Source organism: Opisthocomus hoazin, chromosome Z (genome assembly GCF_030867145.1).
Source record: "Opisthocomus hoazin isolate bOpiHoa1 chromosome Z, bOpiHoa1.hap1, whole genome shotgun sequence".
In the NCBI taxonomy this organism is placed as follows: domain Eukaryota; kingdom Metazoa; phylum Chordata; class Aves; order Opisthocomiformes; family Opisthocomidae; genus Opisthocomus; species Opisthocomus hoazin.
Window position 1 is genome coordinate 58,342,412 of NC_134454.1, and position 26,363 is coordinate 58,368,774.

General features: G+C 38.7%; 1 protein-coding gene across 3 annotated transcripts in view; it reads left to right on the forward strand.

The window, feature by feature from the left end:
• SLC44A1 (solute carrier family 44 member 1) overlaps window positions 1–26,363 on the forward strand; it is a 69,591-nt gene that overhangs the window by 36,440 nt on the left and 6,788 nt on the right. For 2 of the 3 annotated variants that reach the window (XM_075447228.1, XM_075447229.1), the window contains exons 5-15: window positions 4,154–4,247; window positions 8,555–8,724; window positions 10,564–10,653; window positions 12,661–12,788; window positions 13,642–13,828; window positions 16,081–16,246; window positions 19,230–19,386; window positions 19,627–19,710; window positions 20,788–20,925; window positions 22,267–22,503; window positions 24,046–24,126. In XM_075447228.1, the coding sequence (XP_075303343.1) occupies window positions 4,154–4,247; window positions 8,555–8,724; window positions 10,564–10,653; window positions 12,661–12,788; window positions 13,642–13,828; window positions 16,081–16,246; window positions 19,230–19,386; window positions 19,627–19,710; window positions 20,788–20,925; window positions 22,267–22,503; window positions 24,046–24,126 (1,532 nt within the window). Of the gene's footprint in view, window positions 1–4,153; window positions 4,248–8,554; window positions 8,725–10,563; window positions 10,654–12,660; window positions 12,789–13,641; window positions 13,829–16,080; window positions 16,247–19,229; window positions 19,387–19,626; window positions 19,711–20,787; window positions 20,926–22,266; window positions 22,504–24,045; window positions 26,360–26,363 lie in introns of those variants that run through there. The other variant, XM_075447226.1, reaches the window with a different exon arrangement.

Sequence of the window (26,363 nt, forward strand, 5' to 3'; positions counted from 1 at the left end):
TGAGAAGTCCTGACCACAAAGTATTCTGTCCTACGCCTGCTTGCTCATCTCAAGGCGTCGCTATTTTTCTAGAATTTGTTAAGTCCCATAAATTAGGTTTAGGTGTTACAGTTTGGTTCCATCCTTGTTTAGCATTCTGCCTCTATTCCTGCACCATTTGCAAAAGGGGTGGCTGCAATGTGCAGTCCTCTGATGCTTCTACATTAAGTGCTACTTCAGACCATATTCAAACCAGTGGCCAAGAAGTGGAGTTCTTGTTTTTTCACTCATTTCCAGCTCTGCTGCTAATCTGTGAGCAGCTCAATACTACTTCATTCCTAAATGAAGCATCAAATGTGAGCTTGTTTGCTTCTGGAGTGTTTTTGTTGTTCTAAAAACCCATAGGCAAATAGGAAACTTACTCAAGCCTAAACTTTATGTACTTAGTGCTTGTATTCTGAGTAGAATTATTTCCTATAGTTGTAGACAGAGTATAATTATAGTCATCAGACCTAGTAGATAGAGAATTAAGAAAGTCTGGTCAGCATCTGTATATTTCCTTTCATGAATGGCCTGAGCCTTTTTCCACTTGGCAGGAAGTGCTGTGGGAATCAGGGGTTATGTCTTGTTGTTTTGTGCGCTGTGTCCTCTGAGCACACAAGAGCTTTAATAATTTGCCTTCTCTGTTGAATAGAATCTTTGAAATAGGAGTATGATCCCCCATCTTTGTCCTGGCTTTCTACAGCACCTTTACATAATTTGTGCTAATTGTAGTTGTTTTTAAGAATGCCATAGATAATGGCTGTTCAGCTCCTTACTAATCGAAGCGTAGCCAAAACAGAAAGAAGGCTTTTAAAGAAATGGTGGCTTTTACTCCTACGGCTAGGTTAAGATTGAAAGGAAAGGTTTTTTTTTGCTCCAGTCATGACTGCAAAATATTCTAATGGCTGGAGCAGCTCTATTCGTGGAAAAGAAACCGTGAAAGAGAAGCTGTGTTCTGTCTCCAGCATACCACTCTGTAGGTACAGTAGTTTGGGACCAGTAAACTCTGTGTGGTTACCAGTAGCCCAGCAACCTGTTGTTCTGCATAGTTTAGAAGTATTTTTCTTTAAGGTTATGTGTTCGGATCTCAAATCCAATCCCTGTAGGACAGTTTGATACTGTTCGCCTAGTGATTTCTCTGTGAGAAATATGTGCGCTGCTGTAGGAAGCAAAGGATGTATTACTTTAATGATTTTTTTAGTTTGTACTGTGAATTCTACCCATAATTTTTTTGAATCATTTATGAGTGATAATAATTTAGGAATAATAGTAGTGTCTTTGGAAAACTAATTATCTCAGCAAGGCAGATGATTTGAATTCCTCTTTAAGCTTTTACAGGCCTTGCAAACTCAAATAGCAATAATAAGACTGACTGTTGTAAGTCTATGCTAACCTGGAATAACTAGTATGGGGTGGAAGGTTTGGCAGAGCTGTCCATTCCTCCTGCTCTCACCTTACAAAATTCAAACTTTTATGTATTGATGCACAGGGGCTCTTCTGTTAAGAAATCAGTTGAAGTTTTAAGTAAAGTGGTACATTACTCAAGCGCACATTTGGGTTATAGAACTCTCCCATGCGGTGTTAGAGAAGTTGGAAGGTTTTCAAAATACAGAGAAATAAATATTTTGGAGAATAGTACAAATTTATTCTCCCTAATTATGTAGGACAAAAGGACAAATAAATCTCATGGGCATTTTTTCATCTGCTGGATGGCTAGTTTGTATAGATGCAGGGTGGTTAATGTCCCTTGTCTGACAAGCTCCATGAAAATATTTTTCTGCTTGGCTGCCAGTCTGAAGAAGCATGCTATGTGAGGTGGGCCGCTGAAGGGAAGAGATCCAAAGGAGCCCCAAGAACAGTTTCCTAACAAGAGATGATAGTGGCAGCTAGTTGTCTGCTGCTCCATTGCATGACAGGAGGGAACATGCCGCTGGGTTCCACAGGGACCTTGCAAGGTGCCTCTGGTTTCCTCCACAGCCAGGGGTTTGTTGGGTTACCCTAGTCCTACTTGAATGGCTTGTGACCTGCGTTGCAGATCAGGACCTGGCATTTGGTTTTGCTTGGCTGAAATTTGTGGTACATACAGAAGATCTTCAGTTACACATTTGTGCAAATAACCTAGATAGTCTTTCCCTGGCCATAGCAAATCCTGCACTTTTTGCCTTCTGCCTGAACTGCTGGAAGCCACAAGGAAGCATAGGCATCCACAGATCAGCCATGTCACTTAGACTTACTTAGGTGTGGAGGCCTCTGCATAAGATACTTAAACTGTGGTTCAGCACTGGTAATGTTGAATGGCAAAATTACCAAACTGGCACTGAACATTCTGTATCATGAATCCGTATACTGCTGTCCATATACAGCCCCTCCATTTCTTCCTGTAGGATTTCTTACGCTAGTCATCTTTATAACTTAGATTTTAGCCTGTATTCAAAGCAAAAGAAAATAACTGTAAATGTCCGCAATCTTCTTTTTTCTTCTATTTTTAAGATAAACATGTGACTCTCTCTACTGATGCCACTCCATCAAATTCTGGAGTTTTTTGTAAATGCACTTGATTTAGAAGCTTTCATATCTATGAAACCAGATGAAAAAAATCTGCAGCAGTATAGAGCCTATTGTCCAAAAAGAATAATAATTGCTTTTAGATACTATGTTTACAACTGTGATCTAAGAAAACTAGTTTTATCTGTTGTCTGTTTATCTGATGTCATGTTTTCCACATAAGCAAGTAGAAGGATAAGGATTCATATAAACAGTATAATTGAAAATGGAGTTCAGATGTTTTACCTGATACCTTCTCTTTGCAGGAAATCTAACTTTCTTCAATGATGCATTTAGTTTTTTAGACCTGCCCCCAAAAAACATGTATGTAGAAGTGGTAGTTAAATAGTGTTCCAGAGACTGCATGGGATAGCCTGCTCAGCTGCTCTCTGTGTTCTCTTTCAGTCTGTAAATAGAAGATGTCTCTTCACAGAGGTAGCAACATGGCACTGGTAAACAAGATTTCTGCAATTATTATTCTACAGTCTCTACAAATAATACGTCTGTTTGGTGTCACGCAGGCCAAGATAAGGCTGTTTGCAAAAGTCTTGGTTTAGTATGGGCAAAAGTATGTATGTATTATCCAGATCCAGTTTGTAGAATTCTCTGCTACAAAGTACTTCTAGAGAGGAGACTTTCATAATAGAAAGAATTGAATATTTATAGCAATGATCAAGATGTCCTTAGCTTATTATGTAGGAAAAAAGAACACTAGCAGTTGCACTGGGGAGTAAGCTGTCTGTTAGCAAACAAGCTTGGGAAGAAACTCATCTTCAGATAGGCGTCTTATAGCATTGTAGGCTTTCTTGCTTCTTCCTTCAGTTTCTGAGAGATGCTGCTCCAGTCTGGTTTGATGGTTGCTGTATTCATAGAAGCATTGGCTCAGGTGTTTAGTATCTTGATTATAGGCAAATGGGAAGAGATCTGTCTGGGTAATGTACTTCCATTAGGCAAGTGTCACGTACTATGGAAAGCTTAAATTATGTTTGAATTTGGTTGTAGGCAACTTGATCTTTACTGTGCTGTACCAATTTGTTTAGAGAGAGAGTTCAGCTTCATTAAAAGCTTTGGACATCTAATGCAGTCAGAGCTTGTACAATTTTTCAGCCAGCTTTCTAACCTCAGCAGTTTGGTTCCTTTGTTCCTCTCCCTGAAGTGTGTAGACCAGTTAAAACCCTGAAAAAACCACTTGAATGTTTTCTTTGTATAATGAATGTGGTCTTATGCAATATTTATGCACTAAAAATGATCAAGAATAAGTGTGGTGGAGTAGCAGGGGACGGTGACTTCAAAGTGCTGTATGTCCTTCTCTTTTACATTGCATTGTGACTTAGCCTTTTCGACTCGAATACACAGATGTGGGAAGACCCAAAGCTAGATGAAGAGTGTCATTGTGTTACACTGAAGCCTGTGTTGCTCTGAATTCACTGTTCCGTTACAGGACGAACTGTAGCATGACTTTGTGTTAATAACATGAGGAGCTGCAGAATCAGGACTTCTGTCAGTTCTAATACCGTTTGCAAAAAATAGGAATGTCTGATTTTATTCTTGTCCCCCATCAATCTTTTTTTTTTTTTTCTCTCAACAGGATCCACTCTGTGTAGCTATGAACTACAGCCATCAGAATATACTACAGACCCAAGGGCCCCCAAGTTATGTCCTAAATATCCTGTTCCGGAGAGGTAATATTAAAGTCTTGTCTCACTGGGGGTTGAGGGAGCAGAGATTTGTTTTGTTCATGACAGTTCTTTAGAAGATACGCAGCACAAATTTATTCTGTCTTACAGGTGGATATATTAGTGTAACATCGCCACATGTTTTTAAAAGGCATTTTGAAAGGAACTCTTAATGTAGAATCCAAACTATGCATGCATATGTTACTGACAGTATTGAGCTGGTATCTTGAAGTTCTCGTCTGTCTCATGTAACTGACACTGTGCTTAGTACCAGCTGTTTTACTGCCTGCCACCCTATAGCCACCTACCTGTCAGCAGTGCAGATCAGAGACAATCATGGAGCACTTTGGATCTTTGGGAGGACAAATATTCACATGCAGCTCTCTGCAGTGTTCATTTCTTACACCTTATCTCAGCCAGTCACATTCAGCAAATTGCTTCATTTTTTATTCTTTCAGTCCCCAAATGACCAATATGAGGATGGTCAAGTACCAAAAAGAGGACTGTGTTTTATAAACAGATACTATTTGAGTTTTATTATTTAAAATATTTTACTAGACTATTTTTTGTGAAGTAGGAGAGGAAAGTTTTTAGCTCCAGAAACTCTGCTGGCTATGCTGGCTGGAGCTGCAGAGATGAGCATTTCTGAGGAAAGAAGCGATCCGTTTGCGGTTGTGCATGCCATGCTGTCAGTAATTCCACTCACTCAAGAAGAATCAGGTTGTGTTTTCTCAAAGTTCAGCTTCTCAGACGTATTCAGTAGTGGGTTTTAACTGCAGTCTTGCTCTATGCATAGCTTTCTGTTATGGTTTTATTAAATGTTGTAATGGTGGCGGTTCTAAAAACCTTCAATTTTAGGTCCCTCTTGTCTACATAGTAGCCTCTCCAGTGAATATTTTTTTATATATTGTAGTGACAAGAAGTAGCAGCTGGAATATTAACTTTTTTTTACTTTTCCCCACAGCAGAATAATATTCCATGCAGGCAACCAGCTGTTACAGCTGTAATACAAAAACAAATGAAAACTTCAGTGCCAGCTTGCATACTGAAAAGGCTTGTCAGTCTTAATTTTTGCCAGAATTATATTGACTTTTCTCACTGTGTGTTCCCATGTCGTTCAGTCTGAATGAATATAGCTTAATAAGAAAACAGGAGAATAGAACGGTGTGTCAGAGCTCTAATGACACTATGTAAATTCCTCACAAAAACTACCTCAAGAGCTATTTTTTAAAAGCTATTGTGTAGGTGGGAGTATTTCCCCCTTTTAATTTGATATTAATAAAATGCCTAATATGTTTTAATATTTTCTGAGGTTGAAAAGTCTGAATTTAATGCCCTAAAGCAAAAAAGGCCAATATTGTATCTGTAAACCACTGTTTTTCTGAGTTTTATAGTTAAATTATTTGAGGGAATTAGTGTAATTTGGAGGTTAAATGGAGTCCTGTGGCGACAGACAAATGAAAACCCAACACCCTGTAGGCTGAGGCATTCAGGGAGAGCTTACCTAACACCGCTGTTTTCAGATTTCATCTGTCAGAGGTATGAACCATCATCTGACTCCTGTGAAGACTGTCCCTTGATGTTTTCTGTTTGATGACCAGGCTGCTTGAAGCCCTGCAGCTGAGGCTCCACCCCTCAATGGACTGTGATCCTCCAGCTTCAAGGCACTGTGTCCAACTTCGGCACAGCAGTGCGGTTTAGCAATGTAGCCAGCAATACCTGTGTCTTCCAGAAACTGTGCCTATCACGTCTTAGCCTCAGTGGAGCATGACTTGGCTGTTTAGTTTTGGAATAGAGGACCCTGCATGAAAACCTATCCAGCTTTTCCCTGCAGGGTTTATCAAACAGTTGTGGCGAGCAGTTCCAAGGGGCTGCTCTGTAGAGCTCATAAGGAGCGGATAGCAGTGGCACTCCAACCAAGGTCTCCTCACACGGGTTGGTAGGTATGCCCAGCTGCAGTAGTGAGAGGAAGAAGCTTTCCTCTGAAAGCTAGTACTTGAACAAAATGAGTCTCAACTTCATTTGAATATTGCTTTAAAAACACAATTTTTAACAGCATCATCTGCTGGCTTGAACTTGACTTGCTCTTGTTCATGATTAAGTGCCATGTTGTTATTCTCAGAAAGGTGTAATTCCATTTTGGCATGTAATATACCAAGTTATAATCAAGAGGCCATATCAAATAGCACAGGTCACTGAGAATACTTCTGTTATTGCAGTTTTTGTTAAACAGGACACCTTACCTGGCCCACTCAGTCAGAACCACTGAAATAGTAGCAGATCTCAAAAGGTGGATTCTCAGGAGTCCTGTTTGCTCAAGAAAGCTTATAGGAACCACTAACCTAATTTTTTTTGTACTAATTACAACAAAGCTAGTAATTATTTATTGCACATGAAGATAACCTAAAATGTGTAGTGAAATTGCTGTAGCTGAAGGGACGTTAGATGGGTAATGTAAGCCCTGATATGTGAAAAGCATGATTTCCTCTGTTGGGATGCATTTTGGAACAGTATTTTAATCCCATTAGCTTCACTTTTCAAAATGGGTATTTTCATATTTGGATAAAGGAATGACAGGTTTTTCCCTACTCCCAGCTCAAATTTTGTGCTCTGTTATTTGTATTGACAACTTCTAAATGCTCTAGGCTTTCAGCAAAGTTGGACTAGTAAACATTTAAATAAACCTCTCAGATTTCAGTATTTCCCAGCATTACTGCATATAAAGAACTGCAGTATGTTGCATATTCCAAAACAGGCTAAGTTGTACAAGGCGGAGAGGGTACACAGGCTGCCTTTTAAGTACGGCATCCATCATTATGAGTTTAGTTTGGTTTTTAACAACTGTGACTAATTCACAATTACTTTGCTGTACTTAACTGCAGTCTGCATCACTACCCGTAAGTAGACCCATCAATACGAGCATCTTCAAATGCATTTACCTGCTCAGCACAGTAAGTTTAAAACCATGTAATTTACAATCGTCAATCACTTCATACAAAAACCTAGAATCTGTTAATTACCTAGGTACGGCAGGTGATCATAATTTCTCCTGAATTCTGTACAGAATAATTACACACTAATGGTTTTCAGCATCTCAGTCTTTTCCCCCCAAAAACAGTGCCTAGAAAGGATGTGCCTAAGGCAGCTGGTTTACTCACTATGTGTTTAAAATGACAGAATTTCAGAAATGCTTGGGCTTAACAAATAGTTATTCAGTACAGAAAACTGCTGATTTATAGGCCATTGCTGAGATGGGGAAACTTCAAAAGATTATGTGCATTGCTCCTACAGCCCACTGAAATCTTCTAAGTAAGGAAGACTGGGGAGGGTGAAACAAATTTTGAGGTTAGAAGAAAAAACTGACTTGGTATGAAAGTAATTTCTTTCACTGGATACAATTACAAGAAGGAACATGTAATTCATGGAACGTGTGTCTGAGGTGTAATTGGGAAGATTGATCAAAAGATTTTGTAGGCCTCTTTGAGATCTGACATAGTTTATGATCAAGAAAGGCAGCTACTTAATGGGAAGCATTTAGAAAACAAAATTACCCACTTTTAACGAGAAGTTTTGCTCTCTTCTGTCTTCTTCTGATGGACTTGATAACAGGTTCTGCTAAGCGTTCTGCAAAGTTTAATGCATAGCATCACTGTTTTGGGGGAGGAAGTTTCCAAAATAGTTCAGGAATAATGAAACAGTAGAGGCATCTTTGCATGTTTTGCAAAGAATGTAGTGCATAATTTTAACAAAGTTAATGAAACTAAACACTGTGATTGCAATGTTCAATCAAGAGAGGAAGCTTAGTATGGGGATAACTAAGAATAAATATATTGGTTTTGCTTGGCAGCAGTTGTAAGTGCTGATGTCTTTTAGCATAACGTGTTCGCTTGCAGGAGGACTATTGTCATTCTGGGATTTCTTCTGCTGCAAATATAAGCCAGTATTCTGTTCTAACACGAGTGAAAGGCATTGTTTCAGCTGCTGGTTCACCACCTGACACTTGAATGAGAGTCGTTTAAGCGGAAATAGGAATATGTATTTTCTGAGCTTTGCCATTAGGGGTGGGAGGGGAATAATTTCCTATTGGACTGTGTACTCCAGCCTCACAGAGTTATTTGTAAGAGCTGCATCACTTCCCATTATGATCATCCTCATTCCAGCAAGCACTTGTGCATTCAACACATGGTTTCTGGTTATCATGTTATGAGGGTGGCGTGGTTGCATCTGTTCACTTTTCATTTGTGTGTTGATGTGGCATTTGTATGAAGTAGGAGTAATTTTTTTTTCTGATTTTTTTTTTCTTGTGTCACCAGTGCACCTATTCCATTCTTCCATCGCTGTGCTCCTGTGAACATTTCCTGCTATGCCAAGTTTGCAGAGGCCCTGATCACCTTTGTCAGTGACAGTAGTGTCTTACACAGGCTGATTAGTGGAGTTATGACCAGCAAAGAGATTATAATGGGACTTTGCTTGTTATCACTAGGTAATTGTTTTTCTCATTACTAGCTATTTCTTAGTACTGCATTAGGAGATTGTTAACACCCTCTAACCACAATATGAGCAAAAAAATGTATGATAGCAATGAGCCCTTAGAAAATCATTCAGAATGCTTTTTTTAAATGTTACTTGACAGCTGGCTAACTTATTCAGAAGCAATATACATATGCACTCGTGTTTTTTTCTCTTCTTCCACTGATTATGAGATATAGAGGATGTGTGGCAGTTGATTAGCCATCATTAGTTTTGGTGTAGTTAAAAGAGCATCCCCGTTATCCTCATTTTTATTATAATATTTACCTTTCCCCTTTCTAATATTCATCTTCTGTTAACCCAAGTCCAAATAAACCCTTTCCAAATAAAAAGGACAGGGTGAGAAGTGCACAACAGCACACTCTTCTAAAATGTAGGGGATTTACTTTGTTTGATTTAACATACTTGTGCAGGGGTATGAGAACTTCCAGAGAGAAAACAAGAATGTTAGGTGCCCATTTGTTCTATTATATGTAACTCCCTTCTTCCCCTTCCCCCAAGGTTAAAAGTTTCAGGCCTTTGAAAATTTCAGCCTTGTCTGAGAAATTCCCAGCAGTATAGAGGTGCTGAATCATTTTTACAGTTGCGAGATGCCTCTGGCCCACAGAGTGACGCATTGCACTGGACTCAAGTGCTCTTTTAACAAATTCTTGTGAATTAAGGTGGAATGCTGCTCACCCACATAAATTACTTTTCTAATGAGTTTGTTTTACTCCTACTGAGTATTGACATCTGAAATCCCAAAATAGGAAGCTCCAGAAAGAAACACTGCGAAGCTGTACCAGATAAAGAATTCCTTTGTTTTCAGTCTTCCTTTGTGGTTAAAAAACAAAAGGAGGATGCTATATACCATTAAAAAACCCACAAAACACAAAAGACCATTGAGTATTTTTTCAACCATAACTGGAAAGCTGTTTATTCTTCTATCTTGCCAGCTGTAGTATTCAATAATATGGTAGAAAGACTGTTCTGTATCTGAAAGCTAGGGGCTGATTAGCAGTGCTGCTGTGACTTAGAGTGGGAAGTTGAGTACCGAGTTTTACATACAGTTAATTTCAAAAATATTTTCCATACCTTTGTAGTTAAAGATAATTTATTTATTTTTAAACAGTGGGTAAGATTGTGTGATTCAGAAAGCCAAGTTCTAGTGGTTTTCATGTAACTGCTGTACTCAATTAAGTATATGCAAAAGTATGTGCATGCTCTTACACACACCACTCGCTAAATCTTAGTTGGCTGAGATTGTAGAGGGCTTTTTAACATGCGGTTCCTGAATGGCAGTGGAACTATATGAACAAAACTTGTTAAAGATTCGTTTTGAACGTTGAAAATGAAGTAGTGATTTTTTTACTTTCTACTGGCATCACATTTTGGAATACACAGGTGTCACATTATCTGCACTTGTATGACAAGTGTGTTTAAGTGCCGATTCTACTCTGGTCCTCAGGAGGTGTGCTCATGTTACCAGACTCAGAGTACTGTCATGTCTTTCTGTCTGTTTTGTCATTGTCTAAATACATCTCAGTCTGTATGTACACATTATGTCTTGTACTTAATGTGCCATGTAAATGTATTTATGCTCTCTTTGTTTTAATCAACAGTGTCAAAGCAGAAGGTGTAGAGGTGCCTAATTTCCGTAACTATCTGTGCAGTGAGTTTATAAGCCTCAGAAAATAAATCTCTGTCTAAAAATTCTGTTAGGAGGCAGTTATCTTAGTGCAGTGGGAAAATTAGGAAGGCGATTTCTACTTGAAATAATTCCTCTACTTACTTTATTTGTCTTCTTTTGCAGTGTTGTCCATGATTTTGATGGTTATAATCAGGTACATTTCAAGAGTACTTGTCTGGATTTTAACAATTCTTGTCATTCTGGGATCACTTGGTAAGTCTTGTTTGTCTCCCAGTTTCTGAATGTCCAGTTCTAATCTTTGTGCTCCATGTCCTCAGGCCAGCTATATCCTGCACAGATCTCGGACCATGCATTTCCCTTCAGCTTTCCTTTGAGTGCCTTGCAAGACAAATGACAAAAATGCCACCTTTGCAATTGCAATCATCTCGCAGAGAGTACGTTGCTCCTTAGAGATCTGCTGCACTCCCTGCTTGGCTGGCAATCTTCCTGTCAAGTCTGTCTCGCTAGAGCCCGTACAGCGATATTCCTCACAGCACTCGTAGCACAGCCCCAAACATTGCCTACTTCTTGACCTGCCTTCCAAATGTGTGAGAAAGACAGCTAGTCTAGGAGTTTCCGATGGCATTCCCACCTGCTGAGCATATCCAGGTGTGCAGGAGTCAAAGGGCAATTACTGTTCGTGAAACCTCAGGGGACCCTCGGGATATAGACGTGTCCATACAACCCTGCAGTTCTCTGTAGGTGTATCTAAGATCTGTTCTTGAGGAGAGGAACCAGAGGTGCTTTTCTAGAGTTTCTAATCAAATTCTTGTCTTTCCATACAACTCGGAAGTCCTGCATGGCCTAGGTCATGTGTGAAATGCAACCAGCCATGCCATCGTGGGACTGGCCAGACATTGTCTCATCCAAAATGGTTTCACTTGCCTGAAGATAGTATTGCGTTATCATATTAACTTTTACATTTGTAAAATTAAAGTTTTATATTACTGTTACTTAGTAGCAAAGCCAAAATGTATGGGCGGATGGCTGTAGGGAAGGAGCAAAAATAGAATAATTAAATCAGGAAGTACTAGCAATTTAATTCTTGCAATGCATGACTACAAGAGATGGAAAAAAATCACCAGACCATCTATGTCTTTTCAGGATCACTTGGTTTTTTGCAGTACTGTTCACGGGATCCCTGACCACAGAAAAGGGAAAAAATAGATTTTTTTTTTTTTTTCTGTTTATATTCTCTTTAGAAGCTGGGCAACTATGTTGAGTGAAAGAGTTGAATGACTTATTGCCATATGTTATTATGTTCTAAAAAATCACATCCATTCCACAGAATGAATAAGAGCATGTCATTTGTGAGGCATACTGCTTATTCGGTATTCACTGTTTGTTTAGGAGATGCCATAAGAGCATCCTGCATTTTGGACCTGAATGGAGTACCTTCAGCAAAGACTTGTGATCTCTAGATAAGTTTATGCAGCTGACTCAGAAATAACAACAGAACAGAGAAGGATGCTTGAAAGAGATACTCAGAAGTCTCCCTGAAGGGCAGGAGTCTTGTATTTAAGAAAAGTTCTGCCTTGGAAGGGTAGCTCGAATATGAGAATGAAGTTCTGGCCATAAGGCTAGGATTTCATAACAGGGATTAGAAGAAAGTGCCTCATATTGCATTGGCCTCCTGAGCCTTTCACTGACGTTTTTTCGGTGCTCACAAGACATTGTCTGATGCAGGTCTAGCTATGTGTCATTAAGCTGAGGTGCTGTTTTCAATGTCAGGGCTGTTACTTCTCTTCTTGATTAGTCTTCCCAGGAGTTGTAGACTCCTTCTTTGTTCCTCTTGTTATTTTGCATCCTGATACAATGGTCCCTCTCTGGTCCCCCTCCTAAATTCTTACTTCCTACCATGTTATATATACATACATCCTACCATAAAACTCTTTATTCTTCTTTTTGTTACTCTGTTGGCTGTCTAATGTAATCTTCGTTGTTAGGGCTCCCCATGAACTAGGACTCTCACGCACTTAACCCTAAAACACTAAGAGCTGCGAGTCCCATAAGTGGTCATAGCAGGGTGAGACTGAGGAAAGAGTATATCCACTTGAGAAGAGGGCACTTCTACATCCTCAGAAGTTCCTGTTGGGTTAGCCGTAAGTGCCCTTGAGCATTCAAAACTGTTGTTTCTTTGGTACTAAGTAGTATAACTGTGTTACATAGAAGGAGCATCTTTGAGTTATCCTCTTTTTTTTTTTTTTGTCTAAAACATAGGTGGTACAGGAGTTCTGTGGTGGCTCTATGCTAAGCAACGAATATCTGCCAGTGCTGATGAGACTCAAATAGCCAAAGACAATCTTCAGGCTCTTCTGATCTATGCCATTTCAGCTACAGTCTTCACGGTATGCTTTTGTCTTCCTGTTTGTCTCTATTTTTTTATTCAGGTGAAAGGTTTTTGTTGCACACGTTTTTGAAGAGTTTATTTCTATTGCAAGTTCTGTTGCGTGATTTTTTTTTTTTTTTTTTGGCTTCCAGGCGTTGTTCTGTAATATCTTTTTTTGAGTCAGGAGAGACCCTGCAGCTACTCTCCTCTACTGTAAAATGTCCGCAGGGACTTCCATGAATTAATACAATATTGGACTCCCAATTCAGTTTCACTTACGAGATTTTTCTTAGGTTCCCAGTTCAGAGGTACTTCATTGTTTCAGTTTATTTGAAAGTCCTTAGACCATTCCTACTTCTGAAATCGATTGTTCCCAAACTTCTTCCATTTACACAAGGATCATTGTGAACTAGAATACTAAAAATAATTACTGAACCAATTTATCTTCTTTAGGCCTTGCTGTTTGTTTCTGAGTTACTTACTACCAAAAATTGACAATGTTTGACTAACATGTATGACAAGTCCACCACAACAAGCCCAAATATAGATGTTAAATTGTATTCTTTGTTAAATCTTGCTGATTTCACTGGTTTGTAAAGGCATAATTGAGGATAGAATCTGGTCTAATCTCATAAGCCTGAGGCTGATGATGATTCCAAATACATAATTATGAGATTGGAATTCCCCAAAAGTATAATTTGGAAAATAATTTAGCACCAGAAGAAGCTGATAGAGGTTTTACATTTTGATCTTGTGATGTTATAGGTATAGTGTGTGTTAAATTGCTGTGTTTGAATATCCTAGCTGTGCAAAATGATAGCTTGCTTATTTTTCAGTTCTCTAAAATGTGGTTTGGGATCTTCTCCCTCTAGGTTATCTTGTTCTTAATAATGTTAATTATGCGCAAACGAGTAGCTCTTACCATTGCCTTGTTCCACGTGGCCGGCAAGGTCTTCATTCACCTGCCACTGCTAGTCTTCCAGCCATTTTGGACATTCTTTGTGCTTATCCTCTTCTGGACATACTGGATCACGGTCCTGCTTTTTCTTGGTACTACAGGTAAGCGGCTACCAGGCTTATTTTAAATAAATTCCACTTCGTTTTTGTATGATTTCAGGCAGAGTTGGTTAAAAAGCGTGTGGAACTCTCTAGAAGAAAACCCACGTATTAGGTTTCTGTTGTTGTCTGCTTCACTGACTTCAAAACACTTGTTTCAATAAAGTTGTGCATTTGAGTCTGCATTCCCAGCATGTTACTTTGTGGCTTAGGCCAGCTTTTGGTTTGATGCAAGTTGGCATGTTGTAAACCACAACACTCCATTAATAAGACTGCTATAACAATTTTGCAAATAATTCCCTCTAATTTTACATAAACAGGTCAAAACCAGCTAATCTTACAGCTGATCTCACAAGGCATTGTACTGTATTGTACCCAGTACTCACACAGATGAAGACATAGTAATGAAAGGGCTATTGCACACATTTACTGTCTCCCAAATGTAAATATACTCAAAGTAGTGTTTAGTTGTTCATAACTTAGGTGCCTAGTAGTATTTCAGCTTTTTCCAGGATTATTAGGGAGACTTTTCTGCTGTTTGTGCACCATATGCGAGAGCAGCCAGTGTACTCGCAATTTCTGCCAGCTGTGAAGTGCATAGAAGGTGAGAGTTTTGTTTGTGTTCAGGGTCTGACAAGAGCTTCTAGATTTAGTTGATCCTGTAGTTTCAAATCTTAGTTACTTCAGCCAAGAAATCTAACAACTGCTTTTTAAAATGGGAAAGGTCTGTGTTATTTTGTGGTAAGCTGTAGACAGTAGAGACCATCATTCATTATTAAAAGCTTAGAATTTTGAAATACATTGTTTACTGCTGATCCAAAAGTAGCAATGTTTCAGGTAACAAAGCCATTTCAGGATAACACAAGATAAATATTTTTTATTTCGTAGCCTGAGTTCTTGGCAAGGGATGGAGGCAATAGAATTCACGTGTTCTTGTTCTCATTACTGTTGCAATTTTTTGTTTTCATTACATGCTGTGTTACATGCAGAAAATGTTCACCTCTGAATGTGAGTTAAGTCTCAGTTGCAAGCTTCACTGTGATTTAAAGACCACTACACAGGGACTAAATTTGTAGCAGAATTTAGGCTGATATCATATTTTTCTGACAGAACTCTTCAATTGTCCTTGATTCTGCAAAGACTTAATTTATGTTTTTAGCTTTATATGCACTCACTATCTTCAGTGATATCAGTTAAACAAAATCTCTGTGCAAACAGGGCCAGATCTTTTCAATCCAAACCAGGAGAACTGAAGGAGTGTACATTATCTGTGTCTGGGAAGAAGCCTACACTTACAAAGAGCTTGTTCACTAAAACCAAAATTAATTCAATAGTTCAATTTATTCACAATAAATTACTATTTTTTTATATAAGCATAAAATCATAGCTATGAAGATGGAGAAGGTGCTATCAATGCTAAGTCTAAACAATGGTTTTCCAGGTAAGCGTTTTGTACATGTGATGTTACCTTCAGTGTTTTTCTGAATCTCATGAGCTGTTCACATAACTGTTCTCCAAGATGAAATGTCTCCGTGTGGGTTAACACATTGAAATAGAGCTTATGCTAGGAGGGTTCTGACATGCACTGTCAGTCTCAACACATGCGATCACTATTCAGATGAGACAAAGGATCAGTGGATTTCTGGATGTGTGAAGTTATATGTTTAGAATATCTAAAGCTGCTCCTTATGTCTGCAAATACCTTTAAAGCTGCAAATACTGGTGAGATACTTGCGCAAAGACTTCCCATAAGGAAAACAAAAGTGATTGTTAATGTTGACATCCAGATGTAAGGAGCTGTGAAGTTTAATACTGATTCTGATTCTACAAATAATATCAACAGAGCAGCAGACTGAAATTAAGAATGACTAAGGCAGGCATCTATTATGTTTAATTGTCAGGATTTTTGCTATTTGGTGGTGGTTAGGTTTGGAACTTTACACCATGTGGCTATAAATGAAAACAAATGCTCAGAAAGCACTTGGGAGTGCTTGAAATGAAATGAAAAGAAGTGTTGCAGGATTTTGAGCACAGTCAGAATATTTTTTTGGTGCTTTTTTTCTAATGCCGTTATACTGATTGTCTCAAAAGCCGTATTCTTCCTCTGAACAGTCTTCCAAAACTTGACATTTAGTACTGTTAGTAGAAGCTAGAGGGATTCTGCTGCAGATGGTTATGAACTGCTAATACCGTGTGCTTTCTTCTTTCTGAGTTATGTAAACACCATTTCCTTTTTTACCTTCATTTATTTCTAGGTAGTCCTGTCCCAAATGAAGAAGGATTTGTTGAATTTCGGATGGCAGGCCCTCTGAAATACATGTGGTGGTACCATGTAGTGGGACTGATTTGGATCAGTGAATTTATTCTAGCCTGTCAGCAGATGACAGTAGCAGGGGCTGTTGTGACATACTATTTTACAAGGTAAGGACAGCTTAGACAACTCTACTGTGAGCAGCCTAGAAATGCGATTAACAAAAATAATGAAGAGCACAGCTTTTGGGGAGAATACTTGCTTCCATCGTGAAAGCTGGAGAGCAGTTGAATTGTATTGACTTTTCTGAAATCGTGTAAAGTCCTAAAATAATCTCTTTTGCTGATTCTAGATGCTATTCTTGATATTTAGGATTTGAAGTCTTGTTTGCCTTGTGACCTGTGCCTGTTGTACAGACATAGATAATTGTTTACAAAGCAAAATGAACCTGGAAGATCATCTGTAATGCTAATAATTAATGCTGTTACGCTCGGTAGAGAGAAAATATTGAAAGCAAAGGATTATTATTTTAATTGCAAAACAGTGCCCTTTAAATTATTTACAGTGCTTCATTAATCTTTCTTGCATGTGATTACTTAAGGTGTTATTAGAGTCATCATTTACATATAGATTCTGACCAGATCGTATTCAGATAAAAAGTGATACACAATGTGTGTGCATTAAAGCTCCATGTCTCATTCCTATATTTGTGTACTAAGGTGTGTATCAGGGCATGCTTTATGGTGGCTGTTCTGCACATTATCTGCTAGCCATTAAAGAAGGCAATACTAATTATTAAGCAGTGGTTTTACCAGCCTTCAGGCACAAGAATTTTGCTTCACAGAGAGGATAAACTGATTTCAGAATCACAAACTTAACTTTGGGATTTTATTTTCCAGTATTTGAAAACTTTTCTGAAATTACAATTGTGTAAAATTTACCTTAAGTCACTGAAAATTCAGGTTCTGGTTTTAGCCATTTAGGACCCAAGTTCTTCAGGAAAAAAATGGTATCAGGTACTTTTTTAGTATTTCATGAGAATAAATGGCACTTCAGTAGTCTGGAGTATTACATTTTGGTGTGTAGAGCAGAACTATGGCAATATTTTTGGTAAGGAAAAGAAGCAAGTACACTAGTATCTGTTTTATAAAAGTAGAGTTGATGAAGCTTCTCCATGTGTCATCCTGCTTCTGGTAGTTCACGATACATTTCTTCAGGAAAAAAACACACCCAAAATTGCTACATCATTGTTCAAGAACTAGGAGAGTAATTTTATTTCAGATGTTGTCAAAGTCTTTTCCAAACAATAGAAATAGAACTCCTCTGAATAAAGAGCAGAATGAGTGGAGGATGTTGACAAGATACTTGGCAATCGTGGTTTACTTAAGAAAGGAAAACCAAGATGTTGGAGTGATGCTATCCCCAAGAGGCATCCTAAATACACATTTAGTTCAGCTGTGGTTTTTGGTATGTGTTTTTAGCCTTTCGTATGAAGAATATTGTGTATAAAATTTCTAATGGTATCTAGCAGCCACACTCGATTCTTGCCACATGCTTTTTAGAGTCTGATTTTTTAAAAAATGGGTTCTCAAATAATGCATGCAGACATTTATCAAGTGCATGATTCAGATCAGAAATGTTTAATTAGTTTGTCTTTTTAATTGAGACTGTCATATGAATTACATTTGACTCCATATCTGCCCTAGTCTTTAAAACAATATCAAAGGCAAAGAATTAATTCACTGTGCTGACAGAAGTTGTGTTATTTTATTAATGATGAAGTCCTCCAGTATACCCATGAAATACCTTTGTGAAGTTATTACAAGGTGTTACAGGGATGCAATCTTGTGAATAATTAAACTATATTGAGTAACGAACCAGGAAAATACAGAGGAGGGAGGATAACTTTGTATTAAAATAGATCACTTAGCAACGTGTATGCTTCATCTGTAAGTTTATATGTTTTCTATCACCTGAGGGTGAATGATTTTTCCTTTAACTGTAGCCTATCATTTCGTAACAGAAATTTTATTTGAAGTTATTAAGTACCCATTTCTCCCTACTGTTATCCTTCTCGGCATTTTAAGGTACAATTCTAATATGAAAAGTGAGTCAGTAAGAAAGGAAAGGGCATCCCCATTATTTTGCAAATTAGCAGCTTTCCACAGCAAATGAGGTGAAGTTGTCTGTGGAGCAATGTTCTATATATGTTCACTGTTCATTCACCTTAGCCAGACGGCTTCCTTTCAACTCAGGCAGTAACAGGCCTCAAGGCGTTCTTGCATTACCGACTCTGCCCTCAGTTACATTTACCCCAAGAAGAGGAAGCGGTTGGGTTGCGTGGGTGTAAGGCTCAGACCATTTATGTGACAGTGTCCAAAAGGGAATAGAATTTGGCTTCCCCCACCTGAGCACTAAAAATAAATTGGAGGAAAATACTGGGTAAACCTATTCTAGTTATTAATATCTCAGGATTAAGTTATGCAGGTCTTAGTTTCATGGAATGAAGACTCTGCTTTTTTGTGTTTTTGAATGCAACTCACATGAAATTGCTTTCTCCCAAGCTGAGCAGATATTTTATGTTTGGAATGTCACCACTTGTTCCTTTAATATGCTTAGTATTATGTTCATATTTCTAATAAAGAAGAAGACCTACTCCATAAATGTTGAATAAAGCTGTTCTTTGAAAGAGAAATAGAAGTAGCTTTCTTGGTAAGAAATATAAATAAAAACTTTAAGAGGTGATTGCGTCAAAACTGTGAAAGTGACTGTTTATCTGATAGATTAAAAATATTCTAGCTGTGTTGCAATAAAATAGCTTGTTAGATTTGTTTCTCACTTTTTTGGAACGTTTTGAATTGCACACCATCAAATGTAATTTTATAGAAACTGCTAGGTGGCGATAGTGGTAATGTAGCCAACTGCTAGAACGACTACCCTTGAGACATACTGATTCCTTATCCTATCCTATTACTGCATTAGAGCCAAAACTGTGACTTGCACAGCCTGTCTGTGTGAACAGTAGACACTGAAAGCTAGTATAAGGATGATACATTCATTTTGCATGTTAGTTTATTGAGACTTTGTAGTACTCCCAGATGATACTACATACATATTATTCATTCTACTTTATTCTTTTTCCTTTTTCACCAGGGAGAAAAGGAATTTGCCATTTACTCCTATTCTGGCATCTGTTAATCGTCTTGTTTGTTACCACCTAGGAACGGTGGCAAAAGGATCTTTCATTATCACACTAGTGAAGATACCACGAATGATTCTTATGTATATTCATACACAACTCAAAGGAAAAGTAAGAGAAACAAATTGCATTTTCTTACTGAAACTCAATGCCTGACGTGTTTTACAGGTAATTTAATTTAGTCTGTGTGGGGCCTGGAAGTCTTTTTCTGGAATGTTTGGTCTTTAAAGGACCATGGGACTGCTTGAGTTATCAAACACGTTATCAGGTACTGAAACACAAATGAATATTGCTTTCTTAAAATCTGTTGGTTTTACTCTTTATCTTTGTTTTCCCACATTCTGTTCCCAGGAAAATGCTTGTGCTCGCTGTATGCTCAAAGCCTGCATCTGCTGCCTTTGGTGTCTAGAAAAGTGCCTGACCTACTTAAATCAGGTAAGATTTTCTATATTCAAGTTTTATGTGAGGGCTGATAATGTATGTGATTCCCAGAGTGCAGTCTGAGGCTGGTACATATGGTATCATACTTTGGAACTCAAATTCAGTGACTGTACTGCAGTCTTGTCTCCATTACTGAAATTACACTGCAAATCACTACATTAGTCTTTGTTTACCTTGTAAAGGTGAAAAATAGCTGGTATTCATCTTTGTGAACATGGTATCTCAACTGATTAATAATTTGGTTAGTGGTTGGAGATGTTCCTCCCTATGTCCACTATATCGAACTGTATCTTAGTTTCAAAATAAGTCCGTTGTGAAAAGAGAACGAAGCTTTTCGAGCTGCAATGTTTAGGGTTCACACAGTTGAAAGACTGTACCTAACATCAAATTGTCTTCATCATCTGCAAAGTGGAAAACGAGTTGCAAGTTGCAACGTGCTGGCTGGTCAGACCCCTTTGTAAAAGAGATTTTATTGGCCTGTGGCTCCATCTCTGTTAAGTACATCTCTAAATATCTGTCTAATATCCCTTTCACTGTTGTTCATTTTTTTGCTTGTGGAAATACAGAATTAAAAGTGGAAGAAGGCATTTTAAAAAATGCCAGTACAATCCTTGAAAATTGTCCTGGCTAACTTTGAATGCAGTCTAGCGAAATGTCTAGAAATTATCTTGGTGGACTCGTATGATGCTCAAACTCTCTTATATTTCTTATACTCTCTTATATTTCCAGAGTATTTTTTCTAACTACTTAATTGCTGTAGTTATGCCACTGCTCGCCTCCTCCTGCAGAGAAATTGCGAATTCTGCTTAATTAGTTTTTTGGAATAAACTTGTTAGTGCATAAATAATGAGCAAGGGAGGAGAATAATAGTAATTCTGTACCTCATACGGTCTTCTGTCAGCTGGTACGTACTGCTTGATTCAACAGCTCTCAAGGGAATCTTTGTTCGTTAACATCATGCGACTTACGTGACTTACTCAGAAGTCATATCTGCTCCCCCTTCTCCCCCCTCTCCCACTGTCTGACATCTCTGATCATTCCATGAGTAAATCTTCAATCTGCTTTTCCCAGAACGCATATACAGCCACAGCTATCAACAGCACCAACTTCTGCACCTCAGCAAAGGATGCCTTTGTTATTCTAGTGGAAAATGCTTTGCGAGTGGCTGCCATAAACACAGTTGGGGATTTTATGCTGTTTCTAGGAAAGGTATGTCTGCTTCTGCTGTGTACAGCTGTTACCGACCTATGTAGTAGCAAGCTTTCCTTAGGAATGACTTGCAGTCCAGATAGAAAATGCCTTCAAATTCCTGTTTCTTAGCATGTACTTTATTACATGTAGCTGCATCATATCAGGAAGGAACTGTCCAGGATAGGGAGGATAAACAGATGACCCACTTATGTTAAGTAAAAGTGATCAGAAAGGAATAGCTGAAGGTGGTGACACCTTCTGCATGCATTCATATTTAGGGAGTCAAGAGAAAAGTGACTATTGGAAGTTCTGAGTTTTTCATTCGTTTTGTGGTTAAAACCTAGAATTGTAAGGAAAGGAAGCATTTCCTCTAAATTCTGTTTAGTGAGGGCTCTGCAGGTTCATGCTGAAAATTGGCATATTATTGATCACTATTGATTTGAAAATTGGACTGGAAGGTAGTGTAGGAGCCTGCTATGAGGAACTGCCAGCTCAGACTGAACCATCTTCCTTATTACATTCCTCTACTTTTATTAAGTCAGAGCACAGTGGGCTGAACTTCTAATCCAGTGATTAAGTCAATAAAACGTGAGAAGAAATAAACACATAATGAAGATACAGGTGCTTGGGAGACCATCAAATTACATAATGTGGTTTTATGGACGTGTCTGAAAGGTGTTAGGAAACATCTCCCTGAAAAGATGACTTTCAGATTATTAGAGAAGTGCACAGGTGACAGAACTGTTGAAATGAACAGTGCAGCGTATAAAAAATAGCATCAGCTAAAACAGTGCTAGGCTGCCAGCATGTCTCCTCTATCAGTGCAACCCAGTATTTTCATAACACAGTAAAGCTGACCTGTTTTGCGATTTCGTATTTAGCTGCAGTTCATAATAATAGATTCAGAAATGTTAAAAATGTTGAGTGCCACAACAATTGTTTTAGTCCTTTTGTTATTCCCAAAGACCAAACTGGTACCCAGTGAAATATCTGTTGGGGCCTCACACATAGTGTAGTTCTGTGGAGACTGTTGCATGAGGTGTCTCACATGAATGGTGATCTACTTTCCCTGTACGGAGATCAGAGAGAGAGAAGACAAGCTCGGAAGTTGTTTCTGCCAGCAAAATAAAAAACACATCATCCCCGCAACATCTGCCTTCCCCCAGCCCTCTCCCCATGTCATTTACACTCAGGGATGTGGGGTATCCAGGAGGTAAAGATGTCATTACTGCTAGCATCTGTAACCCCTAGTTCTAGGCCTGGCAGAGCAAGGAGCACATAGGTTGAAGAAAAACAAACTAAAACAAAAAAATCAAAAGGCTTATGCCGTTAAGAGTTGTCTTCCGTTTTCTTCCCCAGGTCCTGATTGTCTGCAGTACAGGTTTGGCTGGGATTATGTTGCTGAATTACCAACGAGATTACACCATCTGGGTGCTACCACTCATCATTGTCTGCCTCTTTGCATTCCTGGTTGCTCACTGCTTCCTTTCCATTTATGAAATGGTTGTTGATGTCCTTTTCTTATGTTTTGCCATCGATACAAAATACAATGATGGGAGCCCTGGGAGGGAGTTCTACATGGACAAAGTTCTCATGGTAAGTTTCCCTTTGCTTTCTGAGGGGTGTGGTTTCCTAAAATGGGTATCTTGAGAGCAGAGTGAACTCACTAGCTGAGTTTAATGTTGTAAATTTTTTACCTGGATTACCTTGCTGTCTTGTTCATGGCTTGATCAGCCAACAGTGTGGTCTGATGAGCATCAGATAAGTAATGATGCTTCCCTCCCTTGACATCACTGGTAGTGCCTTCTATAAGCTGGCTGGGAGATGTGCAGTTGTTCTGCAGAATCATATCTTTGGGTATCATTTCTTGCAAACAATGCACTGCAGAATGGAAAGGAGTGAAACAAGGGGTAAAGGCTAGGGTTTTGTACTTTTCTAAGAAGGACCTTTTTTAGGTCATGGAAGAGAAAAAATAGCAGAGCAATCTATCCCACACATGGATAGTGACCACAATGGAGTTTTTCTTCTTTCAGATAGACAGGAACCAGAATTTGCTTCTCAGTCTGTCATGCACAGAAACAACAGATACTACGTTCTGTCCTGGAGCCTAGATGCTATGTCAAGGCCCTTTGCACAATTCAGTTCTTATTTGTTTGTCCAGTCTTATGCCCTGTTCACTCTACCTAGAGACCAAGATGTAAAAATTCTGCTCCGCAAGCCATTCAGTTTGTTGTTGAGTAGGTAATTTTCTTGATAATATTTTTAAGCAGCAACCGTAGAATATGTCCCTGCAAAATGTACCCATATGTGTAGGCTAGAGGAAGAGTCTTACGACTTCTTAGCACAATTTTTTTTTCTGATTACTTGTTGGAAAAACATGCCAAGAATTTAACATTAAACTTTTGGTAAAACGCTACAGATCTAGAGCATGCAGTAAATAAAACGGTAGCTGATGAATTGCTTTTGAGCACAGAATAAGAGTAAAATGCAGCATGCTGTCTCAGAAGACAGCGTACATGAAACGTGAAGGCATTGTGGGTTTCTTTAGTTAATAGTCAGTATCAGAAAACACTAGCAGCTGAAATTTACACAAATTTGCTACAGAATGCTTGTCTTTAAGAGTAAATACTAGATAAAATGAAACTGGCACCTTTGCCAGTCTTTGTGAGTAGGTGATTCTGAGGCAGTGAAAAATTTACCAGTTTGAATTGAGGGAAGTTAGGGTAATCAACAAGACGTTGCAATTAATTATCTCCAAGTGCCTCTGTTTAATGGAGTACTAACATTACACACAGTTCACAGCATAGGATGTAATAACTAGGATCTCTTTTTTTTTTTTTTTCAACAACCATCTTCCTTCCTTTCTTCCATGTAAAGGAGAGCATTGTGTGGTAAATATGAAAGTTGTAATACCGCACAAGGCAAATACCTGTCTGGCTTCCAGAATTAAATGAGGGACACCTTTGTGGCTATTTGGCAGGCTCTTTTGGTACTTTGTGGACAAGTCTGACCAGGAGAAGTGGGAGGAACAAGTTGTCTTGGCATTTTGTGCAGTTAACATCTTGAAGTTTTGTATGGAGATTGGATATTCGGAGTCTGGTCTAAGAAGGCACTATTCACTTTATTACTGTTTTTCAGGAGTTTGTGGAGAATAGTAGGAAATCTATGAAAGAAGCTGGCCGGGGAGGTGGAGCTGAGAGCAGAGAGCTAAAACCAATGGTAGGTGCAGATGAGGAGGTGGCGATCCTCCAAGAGTTTCACTTTTACTTCTTCTCCCTCTTTGTCTTTACTGACTGCACTTCTTCAGGAGAAGTTTTTGTTCTCTGTATCACTCAAGATGTTCTGCTTTTTCTGTTTGTGAGCTTGCCTATCACCTGGATGGCAGAGTTTTTGTCACAGCTGAGACCATCTCCTGTAAAAGTAAGATGAAAGGAACTGTGTCATATGAAAGAAATGCAGTATCATTTCATTAGGGTTTGTATGCATGCTATGTGGTATACACAGACAGCCCCAACTGCTGAGTACTCTCAAAATAAGATGACTCTGGAATTCATTGGGCTATTTTGACTTTAATCCTCTTTTCAGTCCTGAACTGAACAATTCTTGTTCATCTTATGTTCACTGTAAAAGCCTGAAGAGCGCTACTGAGCGCATCCATTGTTGCAAAGTAGGACCAGGCATTTAAAGCTCTCACCAAATTATTTCATACAGTGCCAAACAATTGGATACAGTGATTCCTTTCAACCTGCTCAAATGACATTTCTCCCAGTTGTTTGTTTTTATTGCCAACTACTTATGTTGCTTGTCTCTTGTGTGCTCTTTCCATCTCACACTGTCAGATACACAGACAGTGAACAATGCATCATTTATGCTTCTGCAGCCTGTTTTACTTATGGTGTGCCTGTTAGGAAGGCATTGCATGTCTGAGTAGCCTGGAATAAGAATGGTACAGATAACAGATAGGAGGATGAGTTTGGAAGGTGGAGAACTGAGAGCGTATGATGGAGACTCAGGCTGGGCAAGGTACGACTTGTCATCGTGCAATATGACTTTGTGAAATAAAATATTTTTCCATCATTACTTTCTCAGAGTATTTGGGGCCTGATGCAGTTCCTTACCATGGGGACAATTTTTTAACCTAATGGAACCTAAATAAGTGTATGCTAACGGTAGAATTTTTTTTAAATGATGTACGTGAAGCCATGTTGCATGAGCACTTTTTGACCTAGCTGGAATGGGTTCCCGCTGTAGAATGAATAGATGTGTAGCTTTGCGTGTTTTGCTATTTTGTTATAGCATACCAGTTTCTAGATTTGCTTATGCCTAAATGCTGCTGTGTTTATACATCTAAAAAACTAATTCTGTGCTCATTTACTGTTTTCTTCTGGGAGTAATTCTAGCTGTTCAAACAGACACTAATGTTGGGATTTTCAGAGTGGTCTAAACACTGTAAATGTAAAGCTGCCATTAAAATGATTGAGAATTGGATTTGCAAACCCTCTAGTCACACCCACAGAAAAAAAAATGAGTCCAAAAATGTATTACGTTAGCCTCTGATTCAGACAACTGGTTTACCTTAAATGGGTTTCAGCTCTTGTCAGTGCTAGCACAGATCACTACTCAAGACTTCTGTACTTGACTGCCTAAAGCCTGGATGTTGAAACCTTTATTCATCCCCTCTTGTAAAAGGGCAAACCAAGTAGTTGCAAGTCAACGGTGGTCTTGTTCTTTTAGGAACTTGACTCTAGGCACTTGAGCCTGGCACTGGCTGAAGGTCCTCCTAGGACTGCTGGAGAAGATGCTGAGCGCTTGGGGCTCAGCCTGAGTGTCACTTGCTGAATTACTCCCAGTTCTGCTGCTCGTGCAATAGTCTTGTTTGGAGCTGACTGGGCCTTGTTTTCTCAAGTGGTCTTCCGTTTTGGGATGTTCAGCTCCAGCTGAATAGGTTCTGAAATACTAGGGTCTCACTTCCTGACAAGGACAGGACACAGCAGTTACCTGTGTGAAACTTCTGATACCTTTCTCCAAAGCAGTGATAAATGCCTCAGATATGTCTGGAATAGGATCATTCATAAGTCAATTCTGTACTAGCAGCACTTGTAGTCCCAAAATTGTGTGTTTGAAAACTAGATAAATTTTTCTCTTTTTTTTTCCCATCTTTTTTGAAAAATAGAGTCTTTACTGTTCTGCTTCAGTCACCTTGAAATGCAGATATTTTTTAGACATGACAATTAGTTCTAAGAATGAAATGCCCCAAGTGCAGTTGTATTTTAAATAGGTGTTAATAGCGGAGATGAGGAAACATTTAGGACCTTCTGTTCTTGTATCAAGGCACAAGGGAAAAAAAACCACAACCTTTTCACACTTCTTTCTTTATGGTTTCCAGTGACCCTTTGACTCAGTTTCTCCTTGTCTTTTGGCATTTGTCTAAGACTGTGCTGTATGACTTTGTTTTC